This window comes from Oncorhynchus keta, chromosome 34 (assembly GCF_023373465.1).
Source record: "Oncorhynchus keta strain PuntledgeMale-10-30-2019 chromosome 34, Oket_V2, whole genome shotgun sequence".
NCBI lineage: Eukaryota > Metazoa > Chordata > Actinopteri > Salmoniformes > Salmonidae > Oncorhynchus > Oncorhynchus keta.
The window spans coordinates 33,296,077-33,320,551 of NC_068454.1; the positions used below are offsets into that span (position 1 = coordinate 33,296,077).

The 24,475-nt window shown below is 44.7% G+C and overlaps 1 protein-coding gene across 2 annotated transcripts in view; it reads right to left on the reverse strand.

Annotated features, from left to right (window-relative positions):
• Positions 1-24,475, reverse strand: part of LOC118366974 (parathyroid hormone 2 receptor-like) — an 80,938-nt gene that overhangs the window by 40,953 nt on the left and 15,510 nt on the right. For both annotated transcript variants that reach the window (XM_035749856.1, XM_035749855.1), the window contains exon 6: positions 273-456. In XM_035749856.1, coding sequence (XP_035605749.1) covers positions 273-456 — 184 coding nt within the window. The remainder of the gene's footprint in view (positions 1-272; positions 457-24,475) is intronic.

The following is a 24,475-nucleotide window of genomic DNA, read 5'->3' on the forward strand; positions in this document are numbered from 1 at the left end:
ATCTGTTTCATGATAACTGCACTCTGAATGAAATTTTGTGGGGGGGGCAAAAATGTAGGTTTTGTTTAGGGATTTTTCTTAACGTTAAGGATCCCAATTTCATTAAAATATTTTACTCTATTTCACTATTTAATTTCTTTATGAGTCCTGTAAGAGCAGGGTTTATTGGGATCTTTAGGGATAATTAGTGGAGGAGGGCAGGAGTGGATGCAGAGGAGTGGAGGAGAGGAGGAGTGGGATGCGCTGGCATGAGGTGCAGCACGACTACTCACATATTGAGAGTTGTCCAGTGGCGCCATGGCCACAGTCTTGAAGTTGTCCATGAGCACCGCATCAAACTCCTGCAGGCCGGCGCTGGCGTACACCACCCGGTCCTTGACGAAGATGCTGATGGCTCGGAGCATGAAGGAGACAAACAGGTGGATGTGGATATAATTCCTGGTACAGTGGAGACGCCTGAAAGAGAACACAGACCCAGGAAAAGTTAGCAATAGTCCTTAAAGTCTCTTATAGCTGAGACAAAATGCAAGTAAGAACGTCGAAAAGCAGCGGGTGGCTGCGGTGTGTTAGCGATCACTTGCTGGGTGTCGACGAACGGATTATAGACTAAATCAGTTACTCTTTGCTCAGAGGAAAGATACACTTTCCAAGCCACCCACTCAAATTGATTCTGGGGACCGTTGAGTCAGTCCCTGAGTGTTCTCTCTGCAGTCTCTATTTCACTCTGTTCAAAAGCTCCATTAACTGGAGAAAGAGTATTCTTTCATCCAGAACTACTCTTAATAAAGAGATGTCTCCCACATCCATATAGTCCATATAAGCACTGGTCTTATACACTTATGATTCAAAACATCTCTTTACATGACATAGACTGACCAGGTGAATGCTATGATCCTTTATTTGTGTCACTTGTTATATCCACTTCAATTAGTGTAGATCAATGGGAGGATACAGGTTAAATAATGATTTTTAAGCTGAGACAATTGAGGCATTATATTTTTAACCTTTGTTTAACTAGGCAAGTCAATTAAGAACAAATTCTTATTTACATCAACAGCCTACCCCAGCCGAACCCTAACCTGGACAATGCTGGGCCACCCTATGGGACTCCCAATCACGGCCTGCTGTGATAAAGCCTGGAATCTAACCAGGGGTTGTAGTGATACCTGTAGCACTGAGCTGCAGTGCCTTAGACCACTGCCCCACTCAGGAGACATGATGCCACGAGAATTTTTATCCCAATGTCCTAACTGAACAATTTTTTAAGTTTGAAAGACCCTGGTTAATGAAGAATTAGACAAAGCCCCCAGTCTGCAATAGATGAATCCTTTACTCAGAGAGTACTCTGACTTCAAAATGAGAACCCAGTCTTTTTATAACACACACACACACACACACACACACACACACACACACACACACACACACACACACACACACACACACACACACACACACACACACACACACTGAATTCTTATCAATAGAAACTCCACCTTTCTTTTAGGTGGGCTGTATTTTTCCCACCGTTCACATTCCTAGTTTATCACTTTTCTCCCGGCCTGGCAGTTTCTAGCCATTCCTCTCCTCCCTAGATTAGAGGGGCCTTTCTTTCCTGTTGTCAGTTTTCAGATTTATAACTAGGTCATCTGCAGTTCAGTTGTTCTTTGTTGTCTCAACTATACATTTCTCACCTTGCTACATAGTAACACAATGTTTTTTGTCTTAACTTGTCTTACACACACATTATTGGATTATAGTCTTATAATTCTAATACATTTCATACAGTTATACAGTTTCAGAGTGGAACACTTTAGCCATTATCTTATAACATACAAATGATTCTATCACATGGATTGTGTATGTTTGCCATTCAGAAGGTGAATAGGTAAGACCAAAAAAATGTAAATGCCTTTGAACAGGGAAGGCTGCTGGATTTTTCACACTCAACCTTTTCCCGTGTGTACTGTATCAAGAATGGTTGATCACCCAAGGGACATCCAGACAACTTGACACAACTGTGGGATGCATTAGAGTCAACATGGACCGGGAGGTACAAGTCAATATTAGATAGGTGTTCCTGGAGACTCCCAGGTGGCACAGCGGTCTAAGTGCTTGAGGCGTCACTACAGACTAGGGATCGATACCAGGTTGTGTCACAGCCGGCCGTGATCGGGAGACCCATGAGGCGACGCACAATTGGACCAGTGTCGTCGGGGTTAGGGGAGGGTTTGGCCGGCCGGCCGGGATTTCCTTGTCCCATTGCGCTCTAGCAACTCCTTGCGGTGTGCCGGGTGCCTGCATCCTGACTCGATCGCCAGCTGCACTGTGTTTTCTCCGACACAATGTTGCGGCTGGCTTCTGGGTTAAGTGAGCAGTGTGTCAAGAAGCAGTGCTGCTTGGCAGGGTTGTGTTTGGGAGAACGCGTGGCTCTCGAACTAACTACCAATTGGAGAAAATGGTGTAAAAGTAAGAAGAAAAAAATATAAAGGCTGGGCATTTACATGCAATCCAATAATTGGAGTTCCTCTGTCCAGTGTTTGTGTTCTTTTACTTATCATAATCTTTTCTTCTTATTGGCGAGTCTGAGATATGGCTTTTTCTTTGCAACTCTGCCTAGAAGGCCACCATCCCGGAGTTGCCTCGTCACTGTTGACGTTGAGACTGGTGTTTTGCTGGTACTATTTAATAAATCTGCAAGTTGAGGACATGTGAGGTGTCTGTTTCTCAAACTAGACACTCTAATGTACTTGTCCTCTTGCTCAGTTGTGCACCGGGACCTCCCACTCCTCTTTCTATTCTGGTTAGAGCCAGTTTTTGCTGTTCTGTGAAGGGAGTAGTACACAGCGTTGTACGAGATCTTCAGTTTCTTGGCATTTCCTCGCATGGAATAGCCTTGACTTCTCAGAACAAGAGTAGAATGATGAGTTTCAGAAGAAAGTGCTATCATTCTGGACCTTTTGAGCCTGTAATCGAACCCACAAATGAAGATGCTCCAAATACTCAACTAGCCTAAAGAAGGACAGTTTACTTGCTTCTTTAATCAGGACAACAGTTTTCAGCTGTGCTAACATAATTGCAAAAGGGTTTTCTAATGATCAATTAGCCTTTCAAAATTATCAACATGGATTAGTTATCACAACGTGCCATTGGAACACAGGAGTGATGGTTAATTATTAATGTGCCTATGTAGATATTCCATTAAACATAAGCCACTTACAGTTATAATAGTCATTTACAACATTCACAATGTCTACACTGTATTTCTGATAAATTTTCAATCATTTTAATGGACAAAAAATGTGCTTTTCTTTAAAAAACAAGGAGATTTCTAAGTGACCCCAAACTTTCGAACGGTAGTGCTGCACTGCTCAAAAAAATAAAGGGAACACTAAAATAACACATCCTAGATTTGAATGAATGAAATATTCTTATTGAATACTTTTTTCTTTACGTAGTTGAATGTGCTGACAATAAAATCACACAAAAATTATCAATGGAAATCAAATTTATCAACCCATGGAGGTCTAGATTTGGAGTGACACTCAAATTTAAAGTGGAAAACCACACTACAGGCTGATCCAACTTTGATGTAATGTCCTTAAAACAAGTCAAAATGAGGCTCAGTAGTGTGTGTGGCCTCCACGTGCCTGTATGACCTCCCTACAACGCCTGGGCATGCTCCTGATGAGGTGGCGGATCGTCTCCTGAGGGATCTCCTCCCAGACCTGGACTAAAGCATCCGCCAACTCCTCGACAGCCTGTGGTGCAACGTGGCGATGGTGGATGGAGCGAGACATAATGTCCCAGATGTGCTCAATTGGATTCAGGTCTGGGAAATGGGCGGGCCAGTCCATAGCATCAATGCCTTCCTCTTGCAGGAACTGCTGACACACTCCAGCCACATGAGGTCTAGCATTGTCTGGCATTAGGAGGAACCCAGGGCCAACCGCACCAGCATATGGTCTCACAAGGGGTCTGAGGATCTCATCTCGGTACCTAATGGCAGTCAGGCTACCTCTGGCGAGCACATGGAGGGCTGTGCGGCCCCCCAAAGAAATGCCACCCCATACCATGACTGACCCACCGGCAAACCGGTCATGCTGGAGGATGTTGCAGGCAGCAGAACGTTCTCTACGGCATCTCCAGACTCTGTCACGCCTGTCACATGCTCAGTGTGAACCTGCTTTCATCTGTGAAGAGCACAGGGCGCCAGTGGCGAATTTGCCAATCTTGGTGTTCTCTGGCAAATGCCAAACGTACTGCACGGTGTTGGGCTGTAAGCACAACACCCACCTGTGGACGTCAGGTCCTCATACCACATTTACATTACATTTAAGTCATTTAGCAGACGCTCTTATCCAGAGCGACTTACAAATTGGTGCATTCACCTTATGACATCCAGTGGAACAGCCACTTTACAATAGTGCATCTAAATCTTTTAAGGGGGGGGAGTCTGTTTCTGACCGATCCAAGATGGCGTAGCAGTAGGTCGTCCTGTTGTATCGTGTCCCCTGTATATATATTCTCTTTTTCGTTTTCGTCTTCGCATATCTTTAAAAACATTTTGCTAAACCTAAGCTTCCAAATACTCTCCTGCAACCCGCCTCACCCAATGTAGCTACTTTTTCCTAAAGTATTTATATTTACTTCGGAACCGGAACCCCTCAACTGAAGCTAGCCAGCTAACCACCAGCTATGCTAGCAGTCTTCAGCTAACCGGTCATCAGCTAACCTTTAGCTCGGAAAGCTCTCGCCAGTTCGAACAACGCGACGCTAACCAGAGCATAACGGACCTATTTATTTTTTATCCCCGGATTCCCACCGCAAACAGAACATTTTTCAGCTGGATCTTCACAACTAGCTATCGAGCTAAACCGCAACCCACGACCGGTCTATCGATGTCACCGCATGAAGAGGAATAAACAGACTCACCCCATCGCGACGTCCCCCAAAGGCTAACTCTCTAGCCCTTGCTATCTCCTTGCTTGCTAATTCGGCCTGCTAACTGCTAGCTTGTTTAGCCCAGGTCCGCTAACTGCTACCTTGTTTACCCCGGCCTGCTAACTGTTAGCTTGTTAACACAGTAACCGTCTGCATCTCCGCGTCCCAAACACTCAGTGGCCCATATGTACTTTATATCTCTTCCCGATTTAAAAAAAATAAATGTTTATACCTTCTGGAAACCTGCCTCACCCAATGTGATACGGAATCGCTATTATTTTTAATTTTTAGAACACACTCAAGAACCTCCAGAAGCTAACCAGCTAACTAGCTACAAGCTATTTAGTCATTGTTAGTTTTTTAACCTGGATAACACTCGCCAGTCCAGCTCCCCTGCCCCATCCACCGCTGCCCCCTGGACACTGATCACTTGGCTACATAGCTGATGCACGCTGGACTGTCCATTAATCACGGTACTCCATTCTGCTTGTTTGTTTTATCTGTCGGCCCCATTGCCTAGTCAACGCCATTTTACCTGCTGTTGTTGTGGTAGCTGATGAGCTGTTGTCTCACCTACTGTTTTAGCTAGCTTTCCCAATTCAACACCTGTGATTACTGTATGCCTCGCTGTATGTCTCTCTCAAATGTCAATATGCCTTGTATACTGTTGCTCAGGTTAGTTATCATTGTTTTAGTTCACAATGGAGCCCCTAGTCCCACTCCTCATACCCCTGATACCTCCTTTGTCCCACCTCCCACACATGCGGTGACCTCACCCATTACAACCAGCATGTCCAGAGATACAACCTTTTTTATTTATTTTTATTTCACCTTTATTTAACCAGGTAGGCTAGTTGAGAACAAGTTCTCATTTGCAACTGCGACCTGGCCAAGATAAAGCATAGCAGTGTGAACAGACAACACAGAGTTACACATGGAGTAAACAATTAACTAGTCAATAACACAGTAGAAAAAAAATGGGCAATCTATATACAATGTGTGCAAAAGGCATGAGGAGGTAGGCGAATAATACAATTTTGCAGATTAACACTGGAGTGATAAATGATCAGATGGGCATGTACAGGTAGAGATATTGGTGATATTGGTGTGCAAAAGAGCAGAAAAGTAAATAAATAAAAACAGTATAAAAACAGTATGGGAATGAGGCAGGTGAATAAGGGTGAGCTATTTACCTATAGACTATGTACAGCTGCAGCGATCGGTTAGCTGCTCGGATAGCTGATGTTTGAAGTTGGTGAGGGAGATAAAAGTCTCCAACTTCAGCGATTTTTGCAATTCGTTCCAGTCACAGGCAGCAGAGTACTGGAACGAAAGGCGGCCAAATGAGGTGTTGGCTTTAGGGATGATCAGTGAGATACACCTGCTGGAGCGCGTGCTACCTCTCTCATCATCACCCAGTGCCTGGGCTTACCTCCGCTGTACCCGCACCCCACCATACCCCTGTCTGCGCATTATGCCCTGAATATATTCTACCATGCCCAGAAACCTGCTCCTCGTATTCTCTGTCCCCAACGCTCGAGGCGACCTGTTTTGATAGCCTTTAACCGCACCCTCATACTACTCCTTCTCTGTTCCGCGGGTGATGTGGAGGTAAACCCAGGCCCTGCATGTCCCCAGGCACCCTCATTTGTTGACTTCTGTGATCGAAAAAGCCTTGGTTTCATGCATGTCAACATCAGAAGCCTCCTCCCTAAGTTTGTTTTACTCACTGCTTTAGCACACTCTGCTAACCCTGATGTCCTTGCCGTGTCTGAATCCTGGCTCAGGAAGGCCACCAAAAATTCAGAGATTTCCATACCCAACTATAACATCTTCCGTCAAGATAGAACTGCCAAAGGGGGAGGAGTTGCAGTCTACTGCAGAGATGGCCTGGAAAGTAATGTCATACTTTCCAGGTCCATACCCAAACAGTTCGAACTACTAATTTTGAAAATGACTCTCTCCAGAAATAAGTCTCTCACTGTTGCCGCCTGCTACCGAACCCCCTCAGCTCCCAGCTGTGCCCTGGACACCATTTGTGAATTGAATGCCCCCCATCTAGCTTCAGAGTTTGTTCTGTTAGGTGACCTAAACTGGGATATGCTTAACACCCCGGCAGTCCTACAATCTAAGCTAGATGCCCTCAATCTCACACAAATCATCAAGGAATCCACCAGGTACAACCCTAACTCTGTAAGCAAGGGCACCCTCATAGACGTCATCCTGACCAACTGGCCCTCCAAATACACCTCCGCTGTCTTCAACCAGGATCTCAGCGATCACTGCCTCATTGCCTGTATCCGCTACGGAGCCGCAGTCAAACGACCACCCCTCATCACTGTCAAACGCTCCCTAAAACACTTCTGTGAGCAGGCCTTTCTAATCGACCTGGCCCGGGTATCCTGGAAGGACATTGACCTCATCCCGTCAGTTGAGGATGCCTGGTCATTCTTTAAAAGTAACTTCCTCACCATTTTAGATAAGCATGCTCCGTTCAAAAAATGCAGAACTAAGAACAGATACAGCCCTTGGTTCACTCCAGACCTGACTGCCCTTGACCAGCACAAAAACATCCTGTGGCGGACTGCAATAGCATCGAATAGTCCCCGCGATATGCAACTGTTCAGGGAAGTCAGGAACCAATACACGCAGTCAGTCAGGGAAGCTAAGGCCAGCTTCTTCAGGCAGAAGTTTGCTTCCTGTAGCTCCAACTCCAAAAAGTTCTGGGACACTGTGAAGTCCATGGAGAACAAGAGGACCTCCTCACAGCTGCCCAACTGCACTGAGGCTAGGTAACACGGTCACCATCGATAAATCCATGATTATCGAAAACTTCAACAAGCATTTCTCAACGGCTGGCCATGCCTTCCGCCTGGCTACTCCTACCTCGGCCAACAGCTCCGCCCCCCGCAGCTCCTCGCCCAAGCCTCTCCAGGTTCTCCTTTACCCAAAATCCAGATAGCTGATGTTCTGAAAGAGCTGCAAAACCTGGACCTGTATAAATCAGCTGGGCTTGACAATCTGGACCCTCTATTTCTGAAACTATCCGCCGCCATTGTCGTAACCCCTATCACCAGCCTGTTCAACCTCTCTTTCATATCGTCTGAGATCCCCAAGGATTGGAAAGCTGGCACAGTCATCTCCCTCTTCAAAGGGGGAGACACCCTGGACCCAAACTGTTACAGACCTATATCTATTCTGCCCTGCCTATCTAAGGTCTTCGAAAGCCAAGTCAACAAACAGGTTACTGACCATCTCGAATCCCACCGTACCTTCTCCGCTGTGCAATCTGGTTTCTGAGCCGGTCACGGGTGCACCTCAGCCACACTCAAGGTACTCAACGATATCAACACCATATTCTTATTGGCAGACTCAGTAGCCTCGGTTTTTTGGATGACTGCCAATTACTTTGCAGACAGAGTTCAGTGTGTCAAATCGGAGGGCATGCTGTCCGGTCCTCTGGCAGTCTCTATGGGGGTGCCACAGGGTTCATTTCTCGGGCCGACTCTTTTCTCTGTATATATCAATGATGTTGCTCTTGCTGTGGGCGATTCTCTGATCCACCTCTACGCAGACGACACCATTCTATATACTTCCGGCCCGTCATTGGACACTGTGCTATCTAACCTCCAAACGAGCTTCAATGCCATACAACACTCCTTCCGTGGCCTCCAACTGCTCTTAAACGCTAGTAAAACCAAATGCAAGCTTTTCAACCGATCGCTGCCCGCACCCGCATGCCCGACGAGCATCACCACCCTGGATGGTTCCGACCTTGAATATGTGGACATCTATAAGTACCTAGGTGTCTGGCTAGACTGCAAACTCTCCTTCCAGACTCATATCAAACATCTCCAACTGAAAATCAAATCAAGAGTCGGCTTTCTATTCCGCAACAAAGCCTCATTCACTCACGCTGCCAAGCTTACCCTAGTAAAACTGACTATCCTACCGATCCTCGACTTCGGCGATGTCATCTACAAAATTGCTTCCAACACTCTACTCAGCAAACTGGATGCAGTTTATCACGGTGCCATCCGTTTTGTCACTAAAGCACCTTATACCACCCACCACTGCGACTTGTATGCTCTAGTCGGCTGGCCCTCGCTACATATTCGTCGCCAGACCCACTGGCTCCAGGTCATCTACAAGGCCATGCTAGGTAAAGCTCCGCCTTATTTCAGTTCACTGGTCACGATGGCAACACCCATCCGTAGCACGCGCTCCAGCAGGTGTATCTCACTGATCATCCCTAAAGCCAACACCTCATTTGGCCGCCTTTCCTTCCAGTTCTCTGCTGCCTGTGACTGGAACGAATTGCAAAAATCGCTGAAGTTGGAGACTTTTATCTCCCTCACCAAATTCAAACATCACCTATCTGAGCAGCTAAACGATTGCTGCAGCTGTACATAGTCTATTGGTAAATAGCCCACCCAATTTCACCTACCTCATCCCCACAGTTTTTATTTATTTACTTTTCTGCTCTTTTGCACACCAGTATCTCTACCTGTACATGATCATCTGATCATTTATCACTCCAGTGTTAATCTGCAAAATTGTAATTATTCTCCTACCTCCTTTGCACACATTGTATATAGACTCCCCTTTTTTTCTACTGTGTTATTGACTTGTTAATTGTTTACTCCATGTGTAACTCTGTGTTGTCTGTTCACACTACTATGCTTTATCTTGGCCAGGTCGCAGTTGCAAATGAGAACTTGTTCTCAACTAGCCTACCTGGTTAAATAAAGGTGAAATAAAAAAATAAAAAATAAAAAAGTTTGAGCAGACACATACACATTTGTGGCCTGCTGGAGGTCATTTTGCAGGGCTCTGGCAGTGCTCCTCTTGCTCCTCCTTGCACAAAGGCGGAGGTAGCGGTCCTGCTGCTGGGTTGTTGCCCTCCTACGGCCTCCTCCATGTCTCCTGATGTACTGGCCTGTCTCCTGGTAGCGCCTCCATGCTCTGGACACTACGCTGACAGACACAGCAAACCTTCTTGCCACAGCTCGCATTGATGTGCCATCCTGGATTAGCTGCACTACCTGAGCCACTTGTGTGGGTTGTAGACTTCGTCTCATGCTACCACTAGAGTGAAAGCACGGCCAGCATTCAAAAGTGACCAAAACATCAGCCAGGAAGCATAGGAACTGAGAAGTGGTCTGTGGTTACCACCTGCAGAACCACTCCTTTATTGTGGGTGTCTTGCTAATTCATTGGTCCCTTTGAAATTGATAGTACCACTAACCCCTCTGCTATGCGCCTGAAACCCCCAGCCTCTCTCAAGATCCACCCTACCTTCCATGTATCCCTGTCAGTTCCAGTCCCCTGTCTCCTCCTGCAACAGCTCCTCCACCCCCTCAGCTCATCAATGACCATCCTGCCTGTATCATCAGCAGCTTCTGGACGTGTGCCGTCGGGGCCACGGCTGGCAGTACCTGGTGGACTGGGAGGGATATGGGCCTGCGGAGCGGAGCGCCTTCCTCTTACGTGCTTTCAACACCTCGCACCCAGATAAGCCTGGTCAGGCACCAGGTGGCACCCATAGTGGGGGGGTAATGTTACATCTGCTCCTGCCATGCCCTCTACTTCCCATCCTGTGTCCCCCTAAACTGCCGCCACTCCCCCAGTGCTCTCTTCCTCTGTGTGTGTGTTTGTGTTTGTGTGTGTGTGTGTGTGTGTGTGTGTGTGTGTGTGTGTGTGTGTGTGTGTGTGTGTGTGTGTGTGTGTGTGTGTGTGTGTGTGTGTGTGCGTGCGTGCGTGCGTGCGTGCGTGCGTGCGTGTGAGTCACCGTGCCTCAGCCCCAGTCTATACCTGGAGGAAGGCCCACTCCACTGCCATTTCCACGCTGCCAGATCGTAATCTCTGCTCAGTCAGTCTGTGTTTTTTTTAGCCGTTTGTTCCTGCTTAGATCCTGTTTTTGTGTCATGCCTGTTTTCCCTTGCCTTACGCTGTTTTCCTCTCCGCTACAGTTCTGCCCGCTCTGACTTTGGCCCCTGTCTCTAGTCCCACGTCTCATCAGTCCTGATACCCTGTCCTGGACCCCCCATTCTACTGCTTCCTTGGATTCCTCTCCGGACGTGCTTACCAAGTCCCAACTCCCCTCGCTCCAGCCTCTGCTTCAACATCTGGCTTCCTGTATTCCGCTCAAGCTTCCCACTGTGTTTCATTAAATATCTCGGTTACCTCATCCCAGCCACCTCGTCTGAGTCTGTTCTTGGGTTAACCTCACTAGGGTATGTGTGACGCGTCCCACCTGGCCAACTTCCAGTGAAATTGCAGAGCGCCAAATTCAAATACAGAAATACTCATTATAAAAATTCAGAAAACATACAAGTATTTCACATAGGTTTAAAGATTAACTTCTTGTGAATCGAACCACGTGTCAGATTTCAAAAAGGCTTTACAGCGAAAGCATAACTTACAATTATTTGAGAACATCGCCCAGCAGACAAATAATTACAAACAGTAACCAGCCAAGTAGAAGAGTTACACAAGTCAGAAATAGAGATAAAATTAATCACTTACCTTTGATGATCTTCATATGATTGCTCTCAGAAGACATTAATTTACTCAATAAATGCTTGTTTTATTCGATAAAGTCTCTTTATATCCAAAACCCTCCATTTTGTTTGTGTGTTTTCTTCAGTAATCCACAGGCTCAAACGCAGTCACAACAGGCAGACAAAAAAAAATAAAAAATTGTATCCATAAAGTTCATAGAAACATGCCAAACGATGTTTATATTCAATCCTCAGATTATTTTTAACCTAAATAATCGATAATATTTCAACCGGACAATAACGTTGTCAATATAAAAGGTAAACAAGAAAGGCACTCTCTCGGTCGTGTGCATGAAAAAGATCTGTGACACTGCAGGGTCCACTCATTCAGACTGCTCTTACGCCCTCATTTTTCTGAATACAAGCCTGAAACAATTTGTAAAGACTGTTGACATCGTGTGGAAGGCAGATGAACTGCAATTTGAGTCCTAAGTCAATGGATACTGTAATGGCATTGAATAGAAAACTACAAAACAATAACAAATCCTACTTCCTGGATGGATTTTCCACCTGCCAAATCAATTCTGTTATACTCACAAGACACTATTTTAACAGTTTTGGAAACTTTAGAGTGTTTTCTATCCAAATCTACCAATTATATGCATATCCTATCTTCTGGGCCTGAGTAGCAGGCAGTTTAATGTGGGCACGCTTTTCATCCAAAATTCCAAATGCTGCCCCCTACCCTAACTTGTTCCGCTCAACGTGACACAAGGTTTTCATGCAGATGGCAACTCGTTACACTGGCTACACAGTTGACATCAGAAAGACAGAGCTTACACCAAGGTACAATTTATTTTACAGTGCATTTGGAAAGTATTCAGACCCCTTGACTTTTATCACATTTTGTTACGTTACAGTCTTTTTGTAAAATTGCTTGTTTTTTTCCCCTTCACAAATCTACACACAATACTCCATAATGACAAAGCAAAAACAGATTTTTAGAAAAGTTTGCTAATTTATAAAAAATTAAACTAAAATATGACATTTACAAGTATTCTGACCCTTTACTCAGTACTTTGTTGAAGCACCTTAAACAGTGCTTACAGCGTTGGGTCTTTTTGGGTATGACGCAGCAAGCCTGGCACACCTGTATTTGGGGAGTTTCTCAAAAGTCAAACCCCACAGCCACAATATAATCGGTCTAGACACCCCCCAAGGTTTAAAAACAATGTTATTTCTAATCAACACAGGTACTAACGGTTCATTATTCATACTGGGTTTCACCAAAAACAGCAGGTGTAATATCCCCCGAGGATGTAGGAAGCAAAAGACAATCCAGCCAACTCTGCATATAAAAGGTCTAGACAGCCCCCTAAAAACAATGTTTATTTCAAAACAATACCGTTACTATCAGTTCATTTTTGCATAGAGGATGTCGATCGAAAAACACTAAACTTACTCATCGCTCTGTAAATTCATCCCAGCTGAAAACTCTTTTTCTGCTTTTCTGCAAGCCTATACACATGGAGAATTATGAAGGTGAGGTAGTGAAAATAATATTTTCGCTTTTGGGTGTTAGGTATAGTTTGAGAATTGTTTGATCTTACGAAATTAATGCACTGTTTGGAACTATCTCTTTCTCTTTCTAATGTTAAACCGGTGTTATATGTTTTTACAGATATTCTAAAACGGGTGGACCTCAATTTTTCAGGCATGTATTTATGACAATTGCACTTATTTTTACATTTTAAAATGTATATATTTCATGTAAAAATATGTTAATATCATTCAAAACGTCTATAGGATACCCAGTTGACACTTGGCATAATTGATTTGAATCATCCCCATAAAATGAGGAAATCGCCATCACCCGATCTCGCTGCTTTCTCTTCCTTAACTTGTTGAGGATAGGGGGCAGTATTTTCACTTTGGATGAATTGCGTGCCCATAGTGAACTGCAACCTACTCTGTCCTAGATTGCTAATATATGCATATTATTGTTACTATTGGATAGAAAACACTCTGAAGTTTCTAAAACTTTGAATTATGTCTGTGAGTATAAAATAACTCATAGGGCAGGCAATCTTCCAAACAAGAAGTGAAATTCTGAATGTGGGGCAACTTTAACTTCTTGCGTCGAGCCATCCCGGATCCGGGATCGTGAATACAGCCTCAAGCTCATTACCGTAACGCAACATTAACTATTCACGACGTTACTATTCAAGCTTAGCCTTTTGTTAACAACACTGTCATCTCAGATTTTCAAAAATATGCTTCTCAACCATAGCAAAACAAGCATTTGTGTAACAGCATTTAGCGTTAGCATAGCATTTAGCATTAGCATTCAACAAGCAACATTTTCACAAAAACCAGAAAACCATTCAAATAAAATAATTTACCTTTGAAGAACTTCTGATGTTTTCAATGAGGACACTCAGTTAGATAGCAAATGTTCAGTTTTTCCTGAAAGATTATTTGTTTAGGAGAAATCGCTCCATTTGTGCGTCACATTTAGCTAAAAAAAAAAATGTATCCAGGATTGTGTAAATCTATCAGCAAGCTCATTAGCATAACACAACGTTAACTATTCATGAAAATCGCAAATAAAATGAAATCAATATGCTAGCTCTCAAGCTTAGCCTTTTGTCAACAATGATGTCATCTCAGATTTTCAAAAATATGCTTCTCAACCATAGCAGAACAAGCATTTGTGTAACAGTATTGATAGCTAGCGTTAGCATTTAGCGTTAGCATTTAGCGTTAGCATTTAGCGTTAGCATTTAGCGTTAGCATTTAGCATTTAGGTTAGCATTCAGCATTTAGTGTTAGCAGCGTTAGCATTTATTTTCAGCAGGCAAAACCAGAAATCCATTCAAATAAAATAATTTACCTTTGAAGAACTTTGGATGTTTTCAATGAGGAGACTCAGTTAGATAGCAAATGTTCAGTTTTTCCTGAAAGATTATTTGTGCAGGAGAAATCGGTCCGTTTTCTGCATCATGTTTGGCTACCAAAAAAATAATAATAATTCATTCATCCAAACGCCAAACTTTCTTCCACATTAACTCCATAATATCGACTGAAACATGGTAAACTTTGTTTAGAATCAATCCTCAAGGTGTTTTTCACATATCTCTTCATGATATATCATTTCTGGAAGTCTCTTCTCTGTCTCAATCACATGGATGAATGCGAGCAGCTTGGAGATTATGCAACAATTTCAACAAAGGACACCGGGCGGACCCCTGGTAAATGTAGTCTCTTATGGCCAATCTTCCAATGATATGCCTACAAATACGTCACAATGCTGCAGACAACTTGGAGAAACGATAGAAAGGGCAGGCTAATTCGTGGCGCTTTCACAGCCATATAAGGAGACAATGAAAAACAGAGCGTCAAAAATCCTGCTCATTTCCTGTTTGAAGTTTCATCTTGGTTTCGCCTGTAGCATCAGTTCTGGGGCACTCACAGATAATATCTTTGCAGTTTTGGAAATGTTAGAGTGTTTTCTTTCCAAAGCTGCCAATTATATAAATAGTCGAGCATCTTTTCGTGTCAAAATATTGCGCTTAAAACGGGCACGTTTTTTTTCCAATAATGACATAGCACTCCCATAGGTTGAAGAGGTTAACGTCATCGCCCCTCCTTTCCCAACAAGATATGGATCTGGTAGCACTTCCTACGCCTTCCACTAGATGTCCTCATTCAGTAGAAAGTGGAATGGAGCATTTGCTGTGAACTTTGACCGAATGGGAGGGGAAATAGTCAGTGGCCCGACCGAATACCATTTTCCTGTGGTGCATTTCTCTGTGGGTGCTACCGCCGTTCCATTTGGCTGCAGCTGAAAACATATGATCCGGTTGGAACGTTATTGTATATATATGATAATAACATCCTGAAGATTGATTCACTACTTAGTTTGACCAGTTCATTCGACCTGGAACATATCTTTTTGAAGTTTTCGTGCAAGTTATCCTGGACCAGCAGTCCGTTTTTGGGCACGTGAGCTGAAAGTGATAGCAAATGCAGCTAATTGGACACTAGTATTGGACATTATGGAACAAAACAACGATTTATTGTGGGACTCCTTGCACTACATTCTGATGAAATATCATCAAAGGTAAGGGAATATTTATGTTGTAATTTCGTATTTCTGTTGACTCCAACATGGCAGAGAAATACTTTTACGTCTGAGCGCTGTCTCAGATTATTGCAATGTTAGGCTTTTTCCGTGACGTTTAAAACAAATCTGACACAGCGGTTGCATTAAGAACCAGTGTATCTTTAATTATATGTAGAACATGTACAGTGGGGCAAAAAAGTATTTAGTCAGCCACCAATTGTGCAAGTTCTCCCACTTAAAAAGATGAGAGAGGCCTGTAATTTTCATCATAGGTACACTTCAACTATGACAGACAAAATTATTTTTAAAAAATCCAGAAAATCACATTGTAGGAATTGTAATGAATTTATTTGCAAATTATGGTGGAAAATAAGTATTTGGTCACCTACAAACAAGCAAGATTTCTGGCTCTCACAGACCTGTAACTTCTTCTTTAAGAGGCTCCTCTGTCCTCCATTCGTTACCTGTATTAATGGCACCTGTTTGAACTTGTTATCAGTATAAAAGACACCTGTCCACAACCTCAAACAGTCACACTCCAAACTCCACTATAGCCAAGACCAAAGAGCTGTCAAAGGACACCAGAAACAAAATTGTAGACCTGCACAAGGCTGGAAAGACTGAATCTGCAATAGGTAAGCAGCTTGGTGTGAAGAAATCAACTGTGGGAGCAATTATTAGGAAATGGAAAACATACAAGACCACTGATAATCTCCCTCGATCTAGGGCTCCACGCAAGATCTCACCCCGTGGGGTCAAAATGATCACAAGAACGGTGAGCAAAAATCCCAGAACCACACAGGGGGACCTAGTGAATGACCTGCAGAGAGCTGGGACCAAAGTAACAAAGCCTACCATCAGTACCACACTATGCAGCCAGGGACTCAAATCCTGCAGTGCCAGACGTGTCCCCTTGCTTAAGCCAGTACATGTCCAGGCCCGTCTGAAGTTTGCTAGAGAGCATTTGGATGATCCAGAAGAAGATTGGGAGAATGTCATATGGTCAGATGAAACCAAAATATAACTTTTTGGTAAAAACTCAACTCGTCGTGTTTGGAGGACAAAGAATGCTGAGTTGCATCCAAAGAACACCATACCTACTGTGAAGCAATGGGGGTGGAAACATCATGCTTTTGGGCTGGTATTCTGCAAAGGGACCAGGACTACTGATCCGTGTAAAAGAAAGAATGAATGGGGCCATGTATCGTGGGATTTTGAGTGAAAACCTCCTTCCATCAGCAAGGGCATTGACGTGGCTGGGTCTTTCAGCATGACAATGAACCCAAACACACCGCCGGGCAACGAAGGAGTGGCTTCGTAAGAAACATTTCAAGGTCCTGGAGTGGCCTAGTCAGTCTCCAGATCTCAACCCCATAGACAATTGTTGGAGGCAGTTGAAAGTCCATGTTGCCCAGCAACAGCCCCAAAACATCACTGCTCTAGAGGAGATCTGCATGGAGGAATGGGCCAAAATACCAGCAACAGTGTGTGAAAACCTTGTGAAGACTTACAGAAAACGTTTGACTTCTGTCATTGCCAACAAAGGGTATATAACAAAGTATTGAGATACACTTTTGTTATTGACCAAATACTTATTTTCCACCATAATTTACAAATAAATTCATTAAAAATCCTACAATGTGATTGTCTGAATTTTTTAAAATAATTTTGTCTGTTATAGTTGTACCGATGATGAACATTACAGGCCTCTCTCATCTTTTTAAGTAGGAGAACTTGCACAATTGGTGGCTGACTAAATACTTGTTTGCCCCACTGTATCTTCAGTCAAAGTTTATAATGAGTTTTTCTGTTAACTGGCGTAGCTTTCTATAATTCCTCCGGATATTTTGGAGGCAGTTCTGAAAATGGCGTCAATGTAAACCGAGATTTGTGGATATAAATATGCATATTATCGAACAAAACATAAATGTATTGTGTAACATGTCATATGAGTGTCATCTGATGAAGATTTTCAAAAGGTTAATGATTCATATTTATCTCTAATCCTGCTTTTGTGACTTTATCTTTGGCTGGAAAAAATGGCTGCGTTTTCCCTTTGATTTGGTGGTGGTCTAACATAAATATGTGTTGTGTTGCCTCATGACTAACGAGACATGGTGTGATGAAAGAAACATATAGGAACTCAAATCCTTCTGTTCACCTGATTTAGAATTCCTCACAATCAAATGTAGACCGCATTATCTACCAAGAGAATTCTCTTCGATTATAATCACAGCCGTATATATCCCCCCCCAAGCAGACACATTGATGGCTATGAACAAACTTTATTTAACTCTTTGCAAACTGGAAACCATTTATCCGGAGGCTGCATTCATTGTAGCTGGGGATTTTAACAAAGCTAATCTGAAAACAAGACTCCCTAAATTTTATCAGCATATCGATTGCGCAACCAGGGGTGGTAAAACCTTGGATCATTGTTACTCTAACTTCCGCGACGCATATAAGGCCCTGCCCCGCCCCCCTTTCGGAAAAGCTGACCACGACTCCATTTTGTTGATCCCTGCCTACAGACAGAAACTTAAACAAGAGGCTCCCACGCTGAGGTCTGTCCAACGCTGGTCCAACCAAGCTGACTCCACACTCCAAGACTGCTTCCATCACGTGGACTGGGACATGTTTCGTATTGCGTCAGATAACAATATTGATGAATACGCTGATTCGGTGTGCGAGTTCATTAGAACGTGCGTTGAAGATGTCGTTCCCATAGCAACGATAAAAACATTCCCTAACCAGAAACCGTGGATTGATGGCAGCATTCGCGTGAAACTGAAAGCGTGAACCACTGCTTTTAATCAGGGCAAGGTGTCTGGTAACATGACCGAATACAAACAGTGCAGCTATTCCCTCCGCAAGGCTATCAAACAAGCTAAGCGTCAGTACAGAGACAAAGTAGAATCTCAATTCAACGGCTCAGACACAAGAGGCATGTGGCAGGGTCTACAGTCAATCACGGACTACAAGAAGAAACCCAGCCCAGTCACGGACCAGGATGTCTTGCTCCCAGGCAGACTAAATAACTTTTGCCCGCTTTGAGGACAATACAGTGCCACTGACACGGCCTGCAACGAAAACATGCGGTCTCTCCTTCACTGCAGCCGAGGTGAGTAAGACATTTAAACGTGTTAACCCTCGCAAGGCTGCAGGCCCAGACGGCATCCCCAGCCGCGCCCTCAGAGCATGCGCAGACCAGCTGGCCGGTGTGTTTACGGACATATTCAATCAATCCCTATACCAGTCTGCTGTTCCCACATGCTTCAAGAGGGCCACCATTGTTCCTGTTCCCAAGAAAGCTAAGGTAACTGAGCTAAACGAATACCGCCCCGTAGCACTCACTTCCGTCATCATGAAGTGCTTTGAGAGACTAGTCAAGGACCATATCACCTCCACCCTACCTGACACCCTAGACCCACTCCAATTTGCTTACCGCCCAAATAGGTCCACAGACGATGCAATCTCAACCACACTGCACACTTCCCTAACCCATCTGAACAAGAGGAATACCTATGTGAGAATGCTGATCATCGACTACAGCTCGGCATTCAACACCATAGTACCCTCCAAGCTCGTCATCAAGCTCGAGACCCTGGGTCTCGACCCCGCCCTGTGCAACTGGGTACTGGACTTCCTGACGGGCCACCCCCAGGTGGTGAGGGTAGGCAACAACATCTCCTCCCCGCTGATCCTCAACACGGGGGCCCCACAAGGGTGCGTGCTGAGCCCTCTCCTGTACTCCCTGTTCACCCACGACTGCGTGGCCACGCACGCCTCCAACTCAATCATCAAGTTTGCGGACGACACAACAGTGGTAGGCTTGATTACCAACAACGACGAGACGGCCTACAGGGAGGAGGTGAGGGCCCTCGGAGTGTGGTGTCAGGAAAATAACCTCACACTCAACGTCAACAAAACTAAGGAGATGATTGTGGACTTCAGGAAACAGCAGAGCGAACACCCCCCTATCCACATCGATGGAACAGTAGTGGAGAGGGTAGCAAGTTTTAAGTTCCTCGGCATACACATCACAGACAAACTTAATTGGTCCACTCACACAGACAGTGTCGTGAAGAAGGCGCAGCAGCGCCTCTTCAACCTCAGGAGGCTGAAGAAATTCGGCTTGTCACCAAAAGCACTCACAAACTTCTACAGATGCACAATCGAGAGCATCCTGGCGGGCTGTATCACCGCCTGGTACGGCAACTGCTCCGCCCTCAACCGTAAGGCTCTCCAGAGGGTAGTGAGGTCTGCACAACGCATCACCGGGGGCAAACTACCTGCCCTCCAGGACACCTACACCACCCGATGTTACAGGAAGGCCATAAAGATCATCAAGGACATCAACCACCCGAGCCACTGCCTGTTCACCCCGCTATCATCCAGAAGGCGAGGTCAGTACAGGTGCATCAAAGCTGGGACCAAGAGACTGAAAAACAGCTTCTATCCCAAGGCCATCAGACTGTTAAACAGCCACCACTAACATTGAGTGGCTGCTGCCAACACACTGACATTGACACTGACCCAACTCCAGCCACTTTAATAATGGGAATTGATGGGAAATGATGTAAATATATCACTAGCCACCTTAAACAATGCTACCTTATATAATGTTACTTACCCTACATTATTCATCTCATATGCATACGTATATACTGTACTCTATATCATCGACTGCATCCTTATGTAATACATGTATCACTAGCCACTTTAACTATGCCACTTTGTTTACTTTTTCTACATACTCATCTCATATGTATATACTGTACTCGATAACATCTACTGTATGCTGCCCTGTACCATCACTCATTCATATATCCTTATGTACATATTCTTTATCCCCTTACACTGTGTATAAGACAGTAGTTTTGGAATTGTTAGTTAGATTACTTGTTGGTTATTACTGCATTGTCGGAACTAGAAGCACAAGCATTTCGCTACACTTGCATTAACATCTGCTAACCTAACCATGTGTATGTGACAAATAAAATTTGATTTGATTGATTTTATATTTGTTTTCATTTTAAACATTTTAAAAATCGGACATGATCGGTAGATGAACAAGATGTTTATCTTTCATTTGAGGGATTGGACTTGTTAATGTGTGAAAGTTAAATATTTCTAAAGAATATTTTTGAATTCCCTGCGCCACCTTTTCAGCTGAATGAGGGGGGGGTGGAGTTCCCTGAGGGGAACAGGTTTAACTCCGTCTAATCTAGAAGTTCTGTACATCCATGAATCCACGTAAATCCACCAAATCTGTTACATTTCAGCTGAACTCTCTGTTGCAATCGGGAGAGTGGGCCATCAGTTATTGTTTATAGTTATTACCGCGGAGAGCGGCTTGGAGTGCACGCTTCAAATCTATTGTGTAATGTGAATGGTCCATGATCACAGCCCTACGGATCATCACAGGCCAATTAGGCCAACGATATATGGTTAATATGTCATTAAATTACATGTACACATGAAGACACTTGAAAGGGTGAAATATGAAACGTCATTGTCTGCTGAACTGATCAATTCTGATATCAAACTAAATGGGGATTATAGATTGAATAACCGATCACTGTATGTATTATTCTTCTCATGATTATGATAAATAGTTACGAGCATAAATGACTCAAGGATGATTCCTATTGACTTCTTAATGAACTGGATTGTTGAATTCCCTAAATATGGGAATAATGAATGATTGTTATGATTTGATCTTTGTGATTATGAATTTGATTGGATACATGTTATTCTGTTTCCTGTGTTATGCAGCATAGACTACTCAGTAAATATACCACTTTATGGTTAAAGGAATTCCTGCCTCAGTCTCATCCATTCCTCTGTCACCTGTTCACCTTCATTGTCAGTCATACTACCTGTCCAGCTACCAACACAGATTCCACTAATCTTTCAATTATTTAAAACATCTATAGGAACTCAGCTGAGACCGGGAATAATTGATATGTGTCACACCCTGACCATAGTTTGCTTTGTATGTTTCTATGTTTTGGTTGGTCAGGGTGTGAGCTGAGTGGGCATTCTATGTTACATGTCTAGTTTGTCTAGTTCTATGTTTGGCCTGATATGGTTCTCAATCAGAGGCAGGTGTTCGTCATTGTCTCTGATTGGGAACCATATTTAGGTAGCCTGTTTGGTGTTGGGTTTTGTGGGTGATTGTCCTTGTTACTGTCTCTGTGTTACTTTGCACCAGTATTAGGCTGTTTCGATTTTCGTGGTACGTGTATTGTATTTGATTCGTGCTTACTTTGTTTCATTAAACATGGATCGCAATAGCCACGCTGCATTTTGGTCTGACTCTCCTTCACATACAGAAAACCGTTAGACTCACCCACCACAACAGGACCAAGCGGCGTGGTAACAGGCAACAGCAACGCAAAGAGGAATGGACATGGGAGTACGGTTTGGACTGCAAGAGTATGGACTATACTTCTTGGGAGGAGATAGACAGGTGGGCGGTCGACCCAGGAGAGTGCCGGAGCCCGCCTGGGATTCGATGGAGCAGTGCACGGAAGGTTATCGGAGAATGGAGTTGACGAAGCAAGCATGGCGGCGCAGACGGAAGCCCGAGAGTCAGCCCCAAAAATGTATTGGGGGGGGGTGGGGGGCTCACAGGGTGTATGGCTATGCCAGGTAGGAGACCTGCGCAAACTCCCTGTGCTTACCGGGGGGCTAGAGACCGGACAGGCACTGTGTTTTGCTGTGAAGCGCACGGTGTCCCCAGTGCGGGTGCATAGTGCGGTACATTCCAGCTCCGCGTATCGGCCAGGCTAGAGTGAGCATTGAGCCAAGTGCCATGAAGCCGGTTCTACGCAGCTGGTCTCCAGTGCGTCTCCTTGGGCCGGCTTACATGGCACCAGCCTTGCGCACGGTGTCCCCGGTTCGCCTGCGGGCTATTCCACCTCGCCGCACTGGCAGGGCTACCGGGACCATTCAACCGGGTAAGGTTGGGCAGGCTCGGTGCTCAAGAGCTCCAGTGCGCCTGCACGGTGCGGTCTATCCGTCACCACCTCCACGCACCGGCCCTCCGGTGGCAGCCCCCCGCACCAGGCTGTCTCTCCGGCTCATCCGTACAGGTGCTCCCGTCTGTCCAGCGCTACCGGAGCCTCCCACCTGCCCGGCGCTGCTGCCGGAGTCTACCGCCTGCCCGGCACTGCCGGAGCCTCCCGCCTGCCCGGCGCTGCTGCCTGAGTCTCCCGCCTGCCCGACGCTGCTGCCGGAGTCTCCCGCCTGCCCGGCGCTGCTGCCGGAGTCTCCCGCCTGCCCGGCGCTGCTGCCGGAGTCTCCCGCCTGCCCGGGCGCTGCTGCCGGAGTCTCCCGCCTGCCCGGCACTGCCGGAGCCTCCCGCCTGCCCGGCGCTGCTGCCTGAGTCTCCCGCCTGCCCGACGCTGCTGCCGGAGTCTCCCGCCTGCCCGGCGCTGCTGCCGGAGTCTCCCGCCTGCCCGGCGCTGCTGCCGGAGTCTCCCGCCTGCCCGGCGCTGCTGCCGGAGTCTCCCCTCTGCCCGGCGCTGCTGCCGGAGTCTCCCCTCTGCCCAGAGGCGCCGGACCCCCTCTGCCCAGAGGCGCCGCCCCTCTGTCCAGTGGGGTCATTAAATACGGTCGCCGTGGCTAGGAGGCCACGGAAGCGGACAAGGTGGGGGACTAAGACTACGGTGAAGTGGGGACCACGTCCAGCACCAGAGCCGCCACCGCGGACAGATTCCCACCCAGACCCTCCCCAATAGGTTCAGGTTTTGCGGCCGGAGTCCGCACCTTGGGGTACTGTCACACACTGACCATAGTTTGCTTTGTATGTTTCTATGTTTTGGTTGGTCAGGGTGTGAGCTGAGTGGGCATTCTATGTTACATATCTAGTTTGTCTAGTTCTATGTTTGGCCTGATATGGTTCTCAGAGGCAGGTGTTCGTCATTGTCTCTGATTGGGAACCATATTTAGGTATCCTGTTGGGTTTTGTGGGTGATTGTCCTTGTTACTGTCTCTGTGTTACTTTGCACCAGTATTAGGCTGTTTCGGTTTTCGTGGTATGTTTATTGTTTTTGTATTTGATTTGTGTTTACTTTGTTTCATTAAACATGGATCGCAATAGCCACGCCGCATTTTGGTGTGACTCTCCTTCACATACAGAAAACCGTTACAATATGGGTCATCTAACATTAATGGTTGTAACTATTGAAGATGCAAAAAGGAGTTTTACGAAATACATTTGTTTCATTGACAGATACTTATTATAAATAAATATAACATTATTATTATCATATTTATTATTATGTTACATGCAAGACATACCCAGAACCAGGCAGTGATGAAAACATTTTAAAGGAGCTCTAATTCAAACATGCAAAGATATATATTTGATACAATTACCCCATTAAAAACTGTTGTTATATCACTTCTCATTGTGTACATTTCAAGGTTTCACAAACATAAAACTATCTAATTAATGTTTCTCAGACTAAAACACTGAGTTTCCTATTTACTAAAGAACAATCATTAAGACAAAAGACAAAAAGTTGTAATATAATCTGTATACATGTCATTCTATATTGAAAACAGGTACATTCTGTAAGATTTTGATGTTGATGTGATAAAACATTTTTTTTATTAATCTCGCAATTTAGGATAATACTGTTTACTTGATACTTTACTTAAATTGTATTTATCTTGTCTCATACCATGCTAATACACTACCAAGCAATGCAAACAGATGTGGAATTAACCCCATAACAGGTGTGTCTTTTTGGATCAATAATTGATCAAGAATACCAATAGGGGTAATCAGATCATCTTCCCTATTACGGCATCATATAATGAGAAGTCATATGCAAATCCATAAAACTCTGTCAATAATACATTTCAAACCTTACAGGACTACCATGCA